Source organism: Malus sylvestris, chromosome 2 (genome assembly GCF_916048215.2).
Source record: "Malus sylvestris chromosome 2, drMalSylv7.2, whole genome shotgun sequence".
In the NCBI taxonomy this organism is placed as follows: domain Eukaryota; kingdom Viridiplantae; phylum Streptophyta; class Magnoliopsida; order Rosales; family Rosaceae; genus Malus; species Malus sylvestris.
In genome coordinates, this window is record NC_062261.1 from 13,197,940 (window position 1) to 13,215,823 (window position 17,884).

General features: G+C 36.0%; 1 protein-coding gene across 9 annotated transcripts in view; it reads left to right on the plus strand.

Annotated features, from left to right (window-relative positions):
* LOC126613944 (probable disease resistance protein At5g66900) overlaps positions 1-17,884 on the plus strand; it is a 175,911-nt gene that overhangs the window by 47,727 nt on the left and 110,300 nt on the right. For 4 of the 9 annotated variants that reach the window (XM_050281563.1, XM_050281562.1, XM_050281561.1 and 1 more), the window contains 5 exons: positions 13,505-14,019; positions 14,136-14,539; positions 14,838-15,199; positions 15,348-15,559; positions 15,706-16,818. The exons of 2 other annotated variants lie outside the window; for them this stretch is intronic. In XM_050281563.1, coding sequence (XP_050137520.1) covers positions 13,505-14,019; positions 14,136-14,539; positions 14,838-15,199; positions 15,348-15,559; positions 15,706-16,547 — 2,335 coding nt within the window. In that variant the 3' untranslated portion in view covers positions 16,548-16,818. Of the gene's footprint in view, positions 1-12,895; positions 13,053-13,170; positions 14,020-14,135; positions 14,540-14,837; positions 15,200-15,347; positions 15,560-15,705; positions 16,819-17,884 lie in introns of those variants that run through there. 3 more of the 9 variants (XM_050281560.1, XM_050281559.1, XM_050281557.1) reach the window with 3 other exon arrangements.

Here is a 17,884-nt window from a genome sequence, read left to right on the forward strand (position 1 = left end):
TGTTGGATTTGAAGAATAAAAAATGATTAACTAAAAAAATTATTAAGAAATGTGTGAGAAGTATAATAAAATGTGTGTATAGCATAGTAAAAAAAAAACTTGCCGACAACCTCCCAAATTAATTGGGAAAGATACTCACGTGGCAACCTTTAATAAAAAAAGGGCCACAGCTCTCAAATTTGAATTCATGTGGTTTCTTTTATAACTTTGGGCCTACCCTTTCCTAGAGGCTGTAAATTTTGCAAGAAGAAGAAAGAAGTCTGCAATAAAGTTCCCAATTTTATGGGGAATGCTGCTCCCATGGGATATTGCCCCACTCTATGACACAAAGATGCATCAAATTTCAAACGGCACAAAGCCTTTTCAAATTTTAAATGGGACAAAACGGATTTAAATTTCAAATGGCACAAAAGCCGTATCAAATCTTAAATAGAACAAAGTTGTTCCAAATGACACAAAGTTCTTTACCTACACGATTTAAAACTGCAAGGCACCAAATCCAAACCAAAATACTTTTTTTTTTAGTGGGTCATTTACTCATTAGAAATAATGAACTACGTTGGTTTGATTCTACCAAGGATACATAGGCAATCTAGATATTCAATCCAAATGCAATTGTACAAAGACAAAAACTCAAAATCGAATCCATGGTTCATCTCAACCAAATTCACCGTAAAATCCAAATCGAGTCCCTGGTTCATCTCAACCAAATTAACCACAAAGTCCAAATCGAATCTCTGGTTTATTCAACCAAATTCACTCAAATAAATTTTAAGTATTCAAATAAACAAACACAAAACCTTTTTTAGTGGGTCATTCACTCTCTGAAAATCCCAAACCAAATCATCCAAGAACAACGAGTGGCTTGATCCCTCCAAAAAATCACGTAGGTAATCTAGGGCTTGACCTAAGTGCAACCGCAAAACCAAACAAACACCCAAATCCCAAAGTTACGATTTATTCATATTGGAATCAAAGGGTTTTTTTTTTTTTTTTTTTTTGATGAAGGATTGTAATTAATAGATGCATAGTCTAGAATGGGCTAAAATTAATAAAACTCTCTTCGGAAAAATGAACGAAGGTAAGATTATGTTTAGTGAATTATTTGTTACATCTCTTGTCCAATTTTTCTCAACAGATGCATTACCAAATCTAAAGAATTGATTGGTTATTATTGACTAGTGCGATTAATCGGTCTCAAACTATGTTTTCCAACAAATACAGCTTGATTAATCTCGTTCAATGTTAATGGTTGCAACAAAAAGAAAGGGTCATATTTTCTCTTTTGGTTACAAGAACGGGCCATATTTTCTTCCTTTTAAAAGTTGTTCTGATGATATATTTAAGAAAAACAAACAATAGGCTTTTCACATAGAAGTCATTGACAAAGTAGATAATAAATAACATTATACATTTGAAGAAAATACACAAACTCAATACTTCAGAAAATGAACAACATCTATTATACGTTAGATAAAAAAATACAAATTTAATACTTTGTAATGGAAGAACGGCACAATAGAAATTTCACAACTAAAAATTATTAGAGCATGTCAATACTTTAAAAAAAAAAAACAGGGACTTGACTTTGTAATGGGAAGGGCACAAAGAAATATCACAGCAAAAAATCAATTAAAGCGTGACAAATAGGGAAATGAGGGGTTCTTTTCTCTAATCAAGCTCTTGAAGTATTTTTGTATAGAACTTATAGTTTTGGAACAAATAATTGTACATTAGAAAGGATAGCTGATATTTTCAATAAAAATAAAGCTGATTTTTATTAATCAATGTTGAAGTTTTTGTGTATATTCTATGAAGACATAAGGGAATAATACTACAGTCTCCTCACATAAAATTCTCAGCTCTGTCATTTTTCGTCAATCTATGATTCACGCAAACGAGAATTTGTCAATGGATGTATGATACACGTAAATGAGATCAATTCATATGTGCATTAAACATACAGAGCTCATGTGAGTAGAAAAGCATATAATTTCCTTGCGTTTCCATAACATATGCACACAAAATTTCATATGTATAATTTCTCATCTTCTAGTATACCAAAAAGAAAGAGGAAAGTAACATCTTCACAATAAATTTTCTTAACCAACTTACACTAGGCCTATGAATTCACTCGTAATAAAATTTGCACTAAAGAAAAAATCATCATGCACTGTTCTATAATAAATTAAACAAGGTTAAAAGGAGGACAAACTGGCTTTCTTTTAGAGCTAATACCACTCTTTAGAAACTATATATTTGATCGCATGAACAATAAAGTCATTGTACAATTTAAATTTAAAACTCAACATTGAAATTTTTATGCATATTCTATGAAAAAATAAGGAAGTTATACTATTGTCTCCTCACAAGAAAATGTCAACTTTGTCATATTTTGTGAGCTTGTAATACACGCTAAAATGGGATGAATTCGTCAATGAACTATTGATACATGTAAATGAGAGAAATTCGTAAGTCTATTGAAAATGATGAAGCTCATGTGAATAGGTCAAACATATTTGTAATCATATTAGCTAGAATACATAAGTTTCCCCTAACAACCATTTTTGTGCATATTCTACGAAAATATAACAAAATTATATGATATTTTCCTCACAGGAAATTCTTAGCTTTGTCATTTTTCGTTAACCCATAATTCATGCAAACAGGGTCAATTTATCAATGGACGTATGATACACAAAAGAGATCAATTCATAAGTGCATTGAACATGACAACCCATGTGAGTGGAGAAGTATATAATTTCCTTATGTTTTCATAGCAAGTGCACAAAAAGTATTAATGTTGTTAAATAAATCTTATATGTATTTAAGTATAGTTTCTTATCTTCTAGTATACCAAAAGGAAACCATATAGTAGCATTTTCACAATAAATTCTCTAACTTACACTAGACCTATGAATTCACTCGTAACAAAATTTGAGCTAAAAGAATCATCTTGCACTACACACAAATGAAATAAATAAGGTCAAAAGGAGGGCAAAGTGACTTTCTTTTAGCGCTAATAATAGTGTGAATACAAAATTTTCCTGAAACGAAAGAGACAAGAACAACGTGCACAAACAAATATTTGTATTTGATGATTTTAGGGTTACAATCTCTCTCAAATTTGATTTTCTGATTCGATCTCCGTAAGGTGTTGATTTGTGGATGTTTCGTTGATCCAAGGGCCGTTGAGGCTTGATCTTGGATGAACTGTTGGAAGTTTCTTCAAGGGGCCGTGGGCTTGATCTTTGAAGGTGGATTTGAGCGGATCTTCAAGGAGCCGTTGGGGCTTGATCTTGAGGATGAATGTTTCTTCAAGGGCCGTTAAAGCTTGATCTTGAATAACGGTGATGAACGGATCTTCAAGGGCTTTTGGGCTTGATCTTGAAAAACAATGATGAACGGATCTTCAAGGGCTTTTGGGCTTGATCTTGAAGAACGGTTGGATGTATGGATTTGTCGACGTTTGTTGATCCAAAGGGCCGTTGGGGCTTGATCTTAGGATGAACGGATGATGAACGATGGTGCTTTCTTCAAGGGCAGTCGGGGCTTGATCTTGAATTGGTGGAAGTTCTTCAAGGGCTTTTGGGGCTTGATCTTGAATTGGTGGATTGTTGATCCAAGGGCCGTCGGGGCTTGATCTTGGAAGAACGATGAACGAAGAACGAAGAGAGCTTTCTTGATTCTTCGGGAACCTGGATGCTTGAGAGCTTCGGAGTTTCAGAGCTTCAGAGCTTCAAGAATTTTGCCTAATGATTTTGGTTCCTCTAAATGAATGAATTAGCCTTCTATTTATAGAAATTTCCAAGGCTTAATTTTGAATATAATATTCCAGATGAAATAAGTCGTTTCTGCCAAGTGTTGACACGTGTCATGTTTGATGACTTTTCCAACTTATTTTGGTTTTTTGTTTAGACACACGCTACGTGTAAAATTTATGTAATACATGAGCGTTGAAACTTTGATTTATCGGTCAACATTTATTTACCGAAATTTCGATGTCTACAAATAGTTCTTCTAAAAATTATATATTTGATTGCATGAACAATAAAGTCATTATACGATATAAATTTAATATTGTACAATTTAAATTTAAAACTAGTAAGAAAATTATACTTACATGATCTACAAGATTTATTAATCAATATTGAATATTATTGTGCATATTCCATGAAAACATAATGAAATAAAACTATGGTCTCCTGTATAAAATTCTCAACTCTGTCAACTTTTATGAGCTTGTGATACACGCTAAATGGGTGAATTCTTCAATAAACTTTTTTTTTGTGGGCAAACTGAACTTTTGATACACGTAAATGAGATGTATTCTTAAATTTACTAAAAATGACGAAGTTCATGTGAGTACACATGAGCATGTTAGAATACAGTTTCCTTGATAAATAAGCTTTTATATGTGTACAAGTATAATATTTTCTCCCTTAAACAGAGGGCAATTTTGTCATTTTATGAAAATTTAATCATAAGGGCTTTATAGAGAGATTGCCGGCAATGAGATTCAAATTTAAGTCTTAGTCTAGCGAAGAAAACGATCATTATCACTCTCAAAATTAGAACACCGTGCCATAATAAGTAATTGAAATTTATTGAATTAGCTAAGCTAGTTGCATGTTAGTTATCTCTTTACCATTTCTTCGAAGTCGGGAAACGGAACCATGAAGGGAAAGAAGGCCAAATGTCAGTTAACTTTGTTGAGGTCGCCCACTACGCTTTTGTTTACTTGGCTCCGACGCGTGCGGGCTCGGATTGCAGGACGTTTTCAAGAAACGATACAGTAGAATAGCGATTTCGCAACCATTTCATATACAATTCACGGTGAGTGCGATGCATCATCAGCTTTGTCAATGCATGACTTTTATGGATGTTTTTTTGTTCTGAAGTCCTACCAAATGACATGATAACTGACACACTCCGACTGGAATTAAGGCGTGATGGCCGTCACGTGAAGGTGACGTAATCAAAGTGCAAGTGATGAAAGAAAATTGTGAATAAATTAAAACCAAAACTAGGAATTAATTAAGGAAAACTAATGAAAATGGCTTGAAAACTTTGAGTGTTAACGATAAGGACGAAATAAATGGTAAACTGAATAGTACAATGATTGACTTTTCAGTGTAAAAATGTGGTTTTTTTGTTAAAGTGAACAGTATTGGGAACTTTTCGTTAAAGTTCCCAATTAATTAACTAAGAACGTGAGTGCGCAATAGTGGTTACAACTCATAACTACAAATATTCAGAGCATAGATAACATGAGGGTAAAACAGTAGAACGAGAGAAATACTTATTACACAACTAGAGATAAGTTCCTACGTTAAGATGGAGATATGTCATAATCCACCAACTATTCCTCGTACGCCACATAGATTAATCAACTAACTAGGACATGGAGGAGCGAAAAACAGAAGGGTGAGTGGGCACAAAAATAAAGGTTTATAAAATCCATTTACTTTTCAATCATACTAACTCCTCACTGTAAAACAAGTATAATTTTCAAAATATCATACTATGTATAAGTATGAAAATCAAATGCATGCCAAATGTAAGTCTAGAAGTATGCCACAACATATGTTCTCAACAACAGTATAGATATGATTATGTGCTGTAAATTGTAATTTACACTAATCGGAGTCACCTAATGTGACATGTACAACTCCACCTATCACTCATCAGTCATATGCTAACACAGAAGTCGGAGTCACCTAATGTGACCTATACGACATGACTAGGTGTAATAATAATCGCTCTAGTGCTACGGTCACGTGAAGACTAGCACTATGCTTGGGTCACCTACGAGTCGGAGTCACCTAATGTGACTTGTACAACAGGACTAGCACCTACTTAGATCCATGGCAAGCGTGCGGTGCAGGAGATAAACATACACATGAAGGACTAGCCCTGTCCTTGGGCTGGAGTACTAACACCGGGGTGTAGCAATGATGAGCAGACTATATGTAAGCATGCCATAATGATTCAACCATTCAATTCATCACATAACCTTACCTGGACTTACTTGCATGTACCGCATTCACATTAGCATTTCAAACCATGCACATCAATTTCATGCAGGTAATATGCATATGGATATGCCATGATCATGGAAGAAAATATCGATAATATCGGCGATATATCGCCGATATTATCGGTTTTTTCCCGAATCGATATTTTAAATGGTATCCAAGGTGTTTTCGTCATAATATCGCGATAATATCGATAATATCGCGATATTATCGATATTATCGCGAAATTTCGGAACTGTGCACGTCGGAGACGAACGTCGGAGCTTCTACAGCTCCGGCCGACTGTAAAACTGCTCCCTAGCCTCGCCGGAGATGGGTGTACTTATTCCCGAGTCGATTTCATCCCAAAAACCTTGCAAAAACACGACATATAACTTCAATTTCACATCTAAGCTTCGATCTAGAATATAAAAAGAAAAACCCGAAGCTTACCTACCTGAGAAATTGAAGGAACTCGCCGGAGCAGGTGCGATGGTGTGCGTGTGGGTCTCGGTGCAGAGAAAAGAGAGATCTCTGTGTGAGTGTGTGTGGTTGGACTGGGAGAAGGGAGAAGAAAGATCGAGAGATCTCTGTGTGAGTGTGTGTGTGGTTGGACTGGGAGAAGGGAGAAGAGAGATCGAGAAGGATCTCTGTGTGAGTGTGTGTGTGGTTGGACTGGGCGAAGGGAGAAGAGAGATCGAGAAGGATCTCTGTGTGTCGTTGAAGAATCCCCAACCTTTAAGAGACAAACCAGCAAGCACCTCCCTCGACCCACCTCGTTCCTCCGCCGCAAACCTACCACGTGTCCTCATCCAACTTCTCTCCTCTGTCAACCCACCGCTGTTCCACTGTCAACTTCACCGGTATTCCTCCGTCGGCCCCGCTTCCGCCTCGTCCTTCAATCTCTCTCCTCCATCGAAGTAGGTCCATAAGAATTCATGAAAGGGAGGGGATCTTTGTTCTTAGTGTATAGTGTGACGACGCTGCACTGATACAAATCTGTGATGGCATAGGAAAAGACAAGGACGATGCGGGATGGAGCAGAGAGGAAGTGAAAATGGATTATGGGGTGTTTGGATGCCTAGGTAATTGGATAAACAGGGTGTTTGGCTGCATAGCTTAAACATATAAAGTAGTACACGTGTTCTCTTTTAGTTGAGCCATATCAATGGTCAATGAAAATTGGGTACCCACTTGTGAGTACCAAGTATTATCCGTGGACGGGAGACTTAAACAAACAAAACCATTGGCTTTGATGTTTGTAACTTGTAATTATGAGGTGGACATGTGACGTGAAAGATGTGAGGTGCACCTCTGATGGTTTTAACTTTTAATAAATGTTATATAAATTATAAATTATAAATTATTTAGATAATATTTTGTTTTTTTTACTAAGCAAGCAAATTATATTCGAACCCTCCCTTTGTCAACCACGCACTTAGGCTTTATCCAACTTGCTATAGATGTGTTTGTGATTACATATTCAGCCTGTAATATTTATATGGTCGTTAAGATGTCTGCAAGGCTTGCAAGCTAATATTTATTATCTAGGATAAATTTCTATATTTTAAAAAACACAAAGGTGAAAATTTTGAACCTCATAGGAACTCTATGTGGTACTAAGTCACTCATGTATGTTACCATGCAATGTATAAAGTGTAAAATATTGTACTAATTCATTATATATAAATGATTATGGTGTGTTTAGACTTCTTTCATTAATTACTACATATTTTATACACTCACAATGTTTGTCAGCTCACTATATAATCAACTTGATAATGTTAAATCCATCATGCAATGCATTTCCTTCCAATTTTTTGTGATAAACTAATAGATAATTGACTAAATAAACATCCTGCAAAGTTTCAATAAAAATTTCCAAGTTTTTCTTACAATTTCCGTGGTTTCCATGTAATTTTTATCGATATCGATATTATCCCGATATTTCCATCGATATTTCCGTGTTTTCGGACTACCGATATTTCCGATATTACCGATATTTTCTTCCTTGGCCATGATGCAATAAAAAACTCAACCATGTCATAGCATTTAGAAAAATATATAATTCATGGCATAAATGCATAAAACCATTTTAAAACATTTATGGAAACTATGAGGTATATACATAATATACAAAAATAAAATGCCCACTCACTGGTATGTCATAGGATTGTAGACCCCTAGTCTCGCTTGTCCACATACGTCCTCAGGGTAAGTTTCCCCTATATGCGAAACAACAATTTATAATTAATTAATAAGGACATACGCTAAAAACTAGGAATAACTTCCCATAATTTGCTTAAACGGAGGGTTCGAATATATGAAATCAATTTACTTGACGTCACAGACCTACACGTAAAAACCACTCGCTGGCCGAAGGCCAGACGCACCCTCATGACCGCCCAACCCACAACCACACGTGCAGCCACGCATAGGCATGTGCATGGTAGGTGACTAATGGAACATAGGAATATTTTGTCAGAATTGACGGAATATTCTGTTAAATAGTAATGAACGTTAACAGCGTTACCTGACGTCATTAGACGGAATATTCTCCTTCTTCTCCAGTCGCTCTTGCCGTTCACAACTTGAATTTTCGCCGGAAACTGGAAAATTTTCAAATCTTTATATCTTGCTCAATTCTCAACCATTTTTCACGAAATTTATATGGATTTGAAGCTCATGATGAAGGGAACAAAATCATACCATTTGAAAGTCGAAAAACGATCAGAGATTGGCCTGAAAATAGCTCAATAGCTCCGGCCAAAAAGTCAACCTCTTGAACTCGCTTGTTTCGACTTCAATGCTTCACGAAAACTAGTCTAGGGACCTTAGGGAGTTGCGTGGATGCTTCCAAAACCTTCAAAACTTGGTAACTCGACCGCGATCATGTTGACACAAAAACCATCGAGTCGAAGCTTTCGAGTTGCTCTTTGTTGATGCACAAAACCGAAGGTCTTGGAATAACGTAAATCCGACCGTGAATCTGCAAGAAAGTAAAGAACACAAGATGTATCGTGGTTCACCCCAATGTTTGAGCTACGTCCACACTAATGTTGATATTGTTTCACTCTGAATGGTGAATACACAAGAAGACTAGAGGCAGTGTGCTCTCTAGCCTATTTTTTGTGTGCTCTCTTCCCATGGCCTAAAACTTGGCCTCCCTTAATGAGGAGAGTGAGGAGTCCTTTTATAGAATAAGGGCTCCTCACTTATTACATATTCGCCCCTTCATTTATTACATAATTACATTTGAGTCCCCCGAGTATTTATACGAGGTCTAAATACGGAAGCCCTAAGTATGGTACAAACACTCTTCGTTGACCACTCAAAACTCAACCAACACGTGATCTGAGGGTATGGTTAAGTTCGTGGTGACGAGAAGAGTCCAAATATGTGGTTTTCAGGTTCGATCTATTAAGAGATGGTGGTGGTCTTCTTTGTTGCAGAGAAGAGCGAGGTACGGGTTTGAGAGAGAAAAGGAGATGAGAGAGAGAAATGATGGTTTTTGATTAAGCAGAGAGAAGGAGAGTCTGATTGGGTGCCAGAAAGAGGGAAGAAGATTGATTGGTGAAAAACATAAGGCACATACCAAATTTTAAAGAAGTAGAAGGATAGGTTTTTACAGATTTCCCACAGTAAAAGCAAATCAGAAAATCTATTCGGAATAGTGTTTCTAACACAGATAAAATTAACGTACACTCGTAACAACGAGTACAATTTATTACGATAGCGAGAATACTAATTTAAGAGCTAATAAATACGTCCACGTCACTTGCTAACAAGGGCATAAACAATAATTTACATATTCGGGGAGAAATTACATAGAAAATTAGGGACGGGTCGTCACAATAACTCTAACAACTACTCACAAGAAATATATATATATATATATTTATTTATTTATTTTTAAATGAAATTATCTACCCTAAGAGAAAGGGATGGGTTTAGTATCACAATGAGCTAGCAATAGTGTGGTTCAAATTCGCCTTTGACAAGAATCAAACCTAAAATCTCTCACTTACAAGTAAAGAGGAATACCATTAGATCATAGTATTAAGTGGCAATATGAACAAGAAATATTAAAATATGTTTGATTATTATTTTTAAACTCTGGAGTTTTATTTAAAGGAAAACTAATGAAAAGAGTTTGAAAACTTTGAGTTTTAATGATAAGGACAAAATAAAGGGTAAAATGAATAGTACCAGGATTGACTTTTTAGTGTAAAAATGTGGTTTTTCGTTAAAGTGAACAGTACCGGGTGCTTTTCGTTAAAGTTCCCTTTATTTAATTTAAAAGCTAAAAATTTATTTAATAACTAATTTGAATTTTTTAAAGAATAAAAATTAAAAGTCAAAATTTAAAACTTAAAGAATTAAAAGAAAAAAAACTTAAAGAATTAGCTTTAAAAAACTGCATAATTGAAAGTAGTTATCTAATAAATTTCTAATTTTTAAAAAGACAAAACAAAAATTGAAAGTGAAATGATAATCAATTGGCCTTGTAGCTTTCAGTTTTCATATTTTAGAATAGAAAACTGAAAGCAGTTACCAAAAGATTTTTAGTTTTAAAAAATAACTACAAACAAAAATTAAATATGAAATGATTATAAAATGGTCCCTCAACGTTCTAAAGGCCAACTTGGCTAAACAAGTTGCGACCATAGTGGTGGGTTTGACAGTGAAAAATGTACGAGAAGAAGCAAACGAGTGTATCTAAACTCAAAAGGTCGAGATTGCACTCATGATGAAATAGTCAAACACTTCAGTAATTATACACACAAAAATTGCAATATAACAAACATAAAGACACTATTTGACAATAAGTAGTGCTGGCTTGAAGAGGAACTAGCAATGAACCAACTAGTGTCTACCTATGTCAATTTTGTTCGCAACATCTATCAAGAACAGTGAAGTAGACCCAAGAGATGCCAATAACACACCAACGCAAAACTAAAAATACTCACTAGGAGAGACTTACAAAAAACAACCTCACCAAGAAGCCTCTTATTGACTTTAATATTAAAATGAAAAATAAATCTACGACAGTCCAGAAGAAGAGAAAATAGTAAAGCTAGGAGAGGGGAGAGAGGGGCTGTCACCGGCCACTAGCTGGAGCAAGGAGTCATTTGTAGGTGAGAGGAGAGAGAGGCTAGCAGCAGTTTCTCATATCTTAGCATTCCAAGAGTCCATGCTTTCGAGTTATAGTGACAAAAGATAAAGCAAAAACAATTGTAATTTAAACAAGGTCTTTGTGCAGAAAATTGACGACGTCCACAATTGTTCATCAAAATTTCTGATTGCTGGCCAGGTCCTATAGTAGAGAAAATGAATATCGACTATTGCCATGATTTGGTGGAACTGCCTGCCGAGCTCTGTGATCTTGTTCATATGAAGATGCTCAGTATCACCAACTGCCATAAGTTATCTGCCTTGCCTGAAGAGATCGGAAAGCTGGAGAATTTGGATGTACTGCGACTAAGGTCCTGTACAGACTTGGTAAGGCTTCCGGTCTCGATTGAGAACCTTGCTAAGTTGTGCTGTCTTGACATGTATGATTGTTTTGGCATTAGGAAGTTGCCTGAAGGCATTGGTAATATGAGCGGTTTAAGAAAGATCTACATGGGACAATGCTCAAGATTGAAAGAGTTGCCTCTGTCAGCGTGGGATCTTGACGAGCAGTTAGAGGAAGTGATTTGTGATGAAGAGAAGAAACATTTGTGGGAATCCTTCTTAGCCAGAGACAAAATCAAGGTGGCAAAAGAAAAACCAATCTGAATTGGCTCGGAAAGCCTCAGTTGTGAGACCTGTCTTTCCTCAATAAATGAAGGAGCAACGCCAATCTGAATTAGCTTTCATCTTCTTGTTTGATTTTTCTTGTTTGATTTCGTTCTTTGGTTCTGTTCAATTTCTATGTTTCATCACATCAGTTTGTAAGACTATTTATATCAAACTCTCGCGTCTCAAGAAATTTCGTGTTATTTTTTCTTGTGTAATTATCATGTTATTGTTTTACACAATATAAATCATGTGTATTATATTTTCTTGGATTGTACAAAAAATACGTTTTTACTGCACCTCATATGTCAATTTTTTTTTATTTTTTATGGGGCTCATATGTAAATCATGCATCTGGTTATATCTATAAGTTTTCTTTCGTTGCTTACTCTGGTATAGATATTAGGGTAATGCTAGAGATATTAAATTTGGAGACAAAATTTGGAAACTAAATAATGTATCACCAATAAAAATGAGCACGTTTATCAACGGTTAAGTAATAAATCAATTATCAACTTACATATCATTTAATTTTTAAAATTTTATCTACATATTTAGTCTTTCTAGCATTACTCTAGATATTATATATTAAGATATTTTAAGATGTAGTTTACCATATTTTAATTTAATGCATGCATATAATCGATATGCCATTTATATGCTACTACAGTTGATATTGTCGATATTGCAAAGTTAAAATTTTCAAAATATGATCAGTAGTGCTCGAAGAGCAGTTTACTGCAACGTAGAAAGAATGGTTAAAATTTGAGGAAAATGATCATCGTGAATCCTTTTCTTAGGGATTTCGTGATCGGGATCGTTCATTGTACATCGTGCAGTCAGTTTTCGTTATGTGCTATTTATATTTAATTTTAAATTTTAAAATAATTTCTAACCGAACTATATACGATGGACCGCTTCGATCATGGGATCTCCAGGATCTCCAGAAAAGAGTTCCGTAGAGGATTCTTTTCCAAAATTGATATTTATTGCTCATCGGTTCGTGGTTAAATATTGACCGTTTATTGCTCATCTTTATGCTTTTGTCTCCTTTCGAAAGTTGGTTTCACAATTTAATAATATGTTAGGTGGGTTCTCTCTTTCACTGTGAAAGATTCCCACACACGATGCAGTTTCGTGGTGACTTTCCAAGTCTCCCTCCACACTCCAACTCGGAAATTTCCCAGACATGGTGGTGCAGCTACTGTTGAAGTCAACGCGCTCCAGCCCCGAAATTTCTATCGAGCTTCAATAGTAAGTATTTATATTGCTTGATCTCCAACAACGAAAGAGAAAATCCTAACTTTGTATTGCTTGTTTTCTTAATCTCTTTATTTTGGAAACCAAATTTATGTGGCTCACTTTTCTACAGTTTCTAATCCGTTATTGTTTTGGGAAAGTGGCTATGGTCCGAAATCAAATCTCAAATTCTCAATTCTTATAAAGTATCGGCGACATACTGAAAACTGATAATTTCCGCAATGGGGTGAAAAATGATCGTTTCGGCCAATTTTCCTCTACTTTTGTAAGTTTTTTCTGATTTTGGTGTTGGTTTTTGTTGTTAAGAATCAAGGAATGAATGGAGCAGGCGGCCTTATCGGCGGGGCTGCTCTCGGAACAGCGTTCAATGTGCTGTATGATGTCCTCGATGAGCTGATTACCAAGAATGTAATTTTTAAGCCCCTCCTCAAAGAGATCAAATCCAGGTTAGACTCTTTGGCACCATTGTTGAAAGATATAGAAAAATCCAACAAGAAATTGGATCTATCGGATAAGGAACTGGTAAACTTGAAAGAACATTTGGAGGAGGGCGTAGAGGTCGTTCAGAAGTGCAAAAAGGTTCGATGGTGGAGCGTGTACAAAAGATACAAATACGCCAACAGGCTGATTGACTGGGATGGATCTCTTCAACGACTTTTGGAAATACTAAACGTTCAGGGAATAAGGGATATGAAGGACAGCTCCCTTTCGGTGAGGAATATAGAGAATGCGCTCAGCAGAATTGAATCGAATATGGTGATACCAAAACAACCCGACAGTGAAGCTTGGTGTGCAGTACCTCAACTTCCGCCGCTTGTGGTTGGATTGGATGTTCCTCTAAGGGAGTTGAAGAGGATTCTTCTAAAGGACCAAAATGTTTCAATGGTTGTGCTGACTGCTCCCGGAGGATGTGGGAAAACTACTTTGGCTACAAAGTTTTGTCAAGACACGGATGTCAAAGGTATCATATATTATACGTTAGCACTCGGAATTGTATGTGTTTTTTTTTTCTTTGTACAACTATGGCAGATTTAAATGACCCCTCAATGACAGACTTGTTATGTTTATTTTGAATAGATACATTCAAGGATAATATCTTCTTCGTCACGGTTTCGAAAAAGCCTAAATTGGAAAATATTGTTCACGATCTATATCAACGCAAGGGTTTCCCGGTACCTACTTTCCAAAACGAAGTCGGTGCAGTGACGTTGCTGCAACTTTTTCTGAAGGAAGTAGGGCAGAATCCTTTACTGCTTGTCCTGGATGATGTTTGGTCTGGATCAGAATCCCTTGTGGAGAAGTTTCATCAAATCAAAACGGAAAATCACAAGTTTTTGGTGACATCTAGGTCTGAATTTCGGGGATATGGTATCCCTTATCATTTGCAATCATTGGATCATGACAATGCGATGAAGCTTTTTCATCATTCAGCATCCCTTGGAGATAAGAGCTCTCATATTCCAAAAGATCTTTCAGAAAAGGTACTTTTTAGTTGCAATGCACAAAATGTATAGTCAAAAGTTAGTTGACTTGGTCTTGGAAAATTATCAAGATATTATGCTCACCTTACGCAAAGCATCCACAATCGAGTGAATGAACATATCCATTTGCCATATAAACCTATGATTAATCATGCATTTAAGCATACCTACTTGTGGCCTAAAACTAAAATTACAATAATGTAGATAGCTATTTAGCCATTTTCTCATCTTAGTAACTTGAATTTTGGTTCTGCAATTTAAAAGGTAGTTGACTTTGTTTTGGAAAATTATCCTGCAGATAGTTGAGCGTTGCAAGGGATTTCCACTTGCCATTACAGTGGTGGGGAGATCGCTTTGTGGGGAGCCTATAGAGATATGGCAAAAAAGAGTAATTGAATGGTCCAAAGGTTTTTCTATTCTTGATTCAGAGACTGAATTGCTTTTGTGCCTTGAACGAAGCTTGGGTGCCTTGGATAAAGAAATGGCTGCCATCAAGGAATGTTTCTTAGACTTAGGTTCATTTCCGGAAGACCAAAGAATTCCAGCTGCTGCCCTCATTGATATCTGGGCAGAGTTACATGATGTAGATACAGATATAGAGTGCATTGCAAACCTGTACGAGCTAACCAAACGAAGTCTAGCCAATCTTCTTGTTACAAGGTGTGCATGCTTTGTTTTCTCTTGTATAATATTTTCGCTTTTTTTTCCCCCTTATTATATTCACGACTGGTTGATGCTAATAACTTGTTATTGCAATATGTTGGTTAAAGAAATCTCTTCTAAGAAAATTAGTTTTGATCATGACCAGGAAGGACAAGATGGAGGGGGACGGATACTATAGTGAGCACTTTGTTACCCAGCATGATGTTCTTCGGGAGCTGGCTATCTACAACACAAAAAAGGGACCGGTTGAACATAGAAAAAGACTGATTATTGACATATGTGGAGACAATCTTCCAAAATGGTGGAGAGAACAGAAGCATCAGCCGATGAAGGCCCGCTTATTATCCATAACAACTGGTTGTTCCATCTCTCCCTTTCTCTTTAGCAATTACATAGACATGCACAAATAACTAGTCATCCTTGCACACACTCGGTCGTGCACACATTAAGTAATGGTTTCTTTTTAGTTTCTGCTCCTCACACTTATGGTTGTTACTTTGCAGATGAAGGGTTTTCAACTAAATGGCACAAAATGCAAATGCCAGAAGTTGAGGTTTTAGTATTGAATTTCCAGACAAAGAACTATGGTTTACCCGAATCTGTGGTGAACATGGATGAATTGAAGGCTGTGATAGTCACAAATTATGGTTTCTTACCTGCTGAATTGAGTAACTTCCAACTTTTGAGTTCGTTACCAAATCTTAAGAGAATCAGATTAGAACGCATCTCAATTCTTTCCATAACCAAGAATCCCATACAATTGGCGAGTCTGAAGAAGATATCCTTGTTCATGTGTAATATTGGTCAAGCTTTCAATAACTGTTCCATCTCAATCTCATCAGCATTCCCGAATCTAGAGGAAATGAACATCGACTATTGCAGTGATTTAATTGAATTACCCGCCGAGGTTTGTGATCTTAGTAAACTAAGGAAGCTCAGTGTCACCAACTGTCATAAGTTATCTGCCTTGCCTGAAGGGATTGGAAAGTTGGAAAATTTAGAATTGTTGAGGCTAAGATCCTGCACAGAACTGTCAAAGCTTCCAACCTCGTTGAAGAACCTTGGAAAGGTAAACTTTCTTGATATATCTGATTGCTTCAGCATCAAGGTGTTGCCCGAAGACATTGGTGAAATGAGTAGTTTAAGAAAGATCAACATGAGGCAATGCTCAAGGTTGCAAGAGCTACCTCCATCAGTCATGGATCTTGAGCAGTTAGAGGAAGTGGTCTGTGATGAAGAGACAAAAGATTTATGGGAATCTTTCTCGTCGTGTCTCAACAACGTAAGGATAATTGTGGACAAAGAGAATATGAACCTAAATTGGCTCCACAAGACTCACTTCTGATATGTGTATCCTCAGTGAACGTTGTTCTTCAAACTCTGGTGTGTGTTTTTAGTGGGACTTGTGTAAACTCGACTGTAACATAGTTTCTGTTGGTGTATAAATTGTATCTGATGTGACAGTTATAATTCTAGATTATATTGCTAGAATAATTAGTTAAGTGCTGATTTGGTTGTATCTTGTTTCTGTTAGTGTGTAAATTGTGATTTGATGTGACAGTTATAATTCTAGCTTATATTGCTAGAATAATTAGCTAAGTGCTGATTTGGTTGTATCTTGTTTCTGTTAGTGTGTAAATTGTGATCTGATGTGCCAGTTATAATTCTAGCTTATATTGCTAGAATAATTAGCTAAGTGCTGATTTGGTTGTATCTTTCTTATTTGAGTCTCACAGGTCTTAAATAAGTAAGGTGCAAAGTGTCTACATCTCATAGGGTGTAAGATGGAAGGTTGAGATTGCTTTGATGTATTTTGAATACCACCAAAAGTGTATAACTGTTAGAATTCGAGTGATATTCCTTCACTATCTCTCTAGCGAATGTCATGGTGAATGTGTGTGAATGAAATCTTAAGAGTCATATTGACGCAGGACAGAACCAAAGGTCTCGAGAAGAAGGGGATAGATAACTTGGGATTCGCTCAATTAGGGGTAACAGGGCTCGCTCACGTCGCTAATTGTGGATTCATACACACGATCAAGCCAAATGCTTGATTTTAGAAGGAGAAATCACTCTCTTCAAATGCACAAGGCAAATACAAATTTAATTCATTCATGTCTCCCTAAACATACATACGGAGTCCCTTAAATAGAGAGATTACAATACATTGGTAGGATACATATATATAACTAACGATTATAGTTACTAGAAACCTAATAAAACATAGCCTTGAAAGATGAAAAGCTACAAACAATCAAATTTAATATAAAAACTATATTTAATGTCGTGCATTGCATCATACTCCTCTTCTCGAAAAAAACTCGTCCTCGAGTTTCAGTTGACTTTTGGTTTTCCCTCAATCTTTTGGAAGGCCTTTCAAACTTTTCCATAACAGGTACAATAGCACAAGAAATTTACGAGTGTTCGTAGTCTTGATCCATATTCTTTCTTCAAATGAATAAGCTTGAAATGGCACATGACTCCAATGGTGAGCAATGCGTTTTTGCCCAATGTAGAAGTTGTGCATTAATTAAGTTTGAATTTACCACCTCGTTCATAAATTGTAAAGTTTCCTTCACATCCACAATCTTTACTTGGTGCTCAACATTCAAGAAACTACCTTCAAGAATCTCATTGATCACGTGAATAACAATATCATCTTTTAAGAAATTATACAAACTT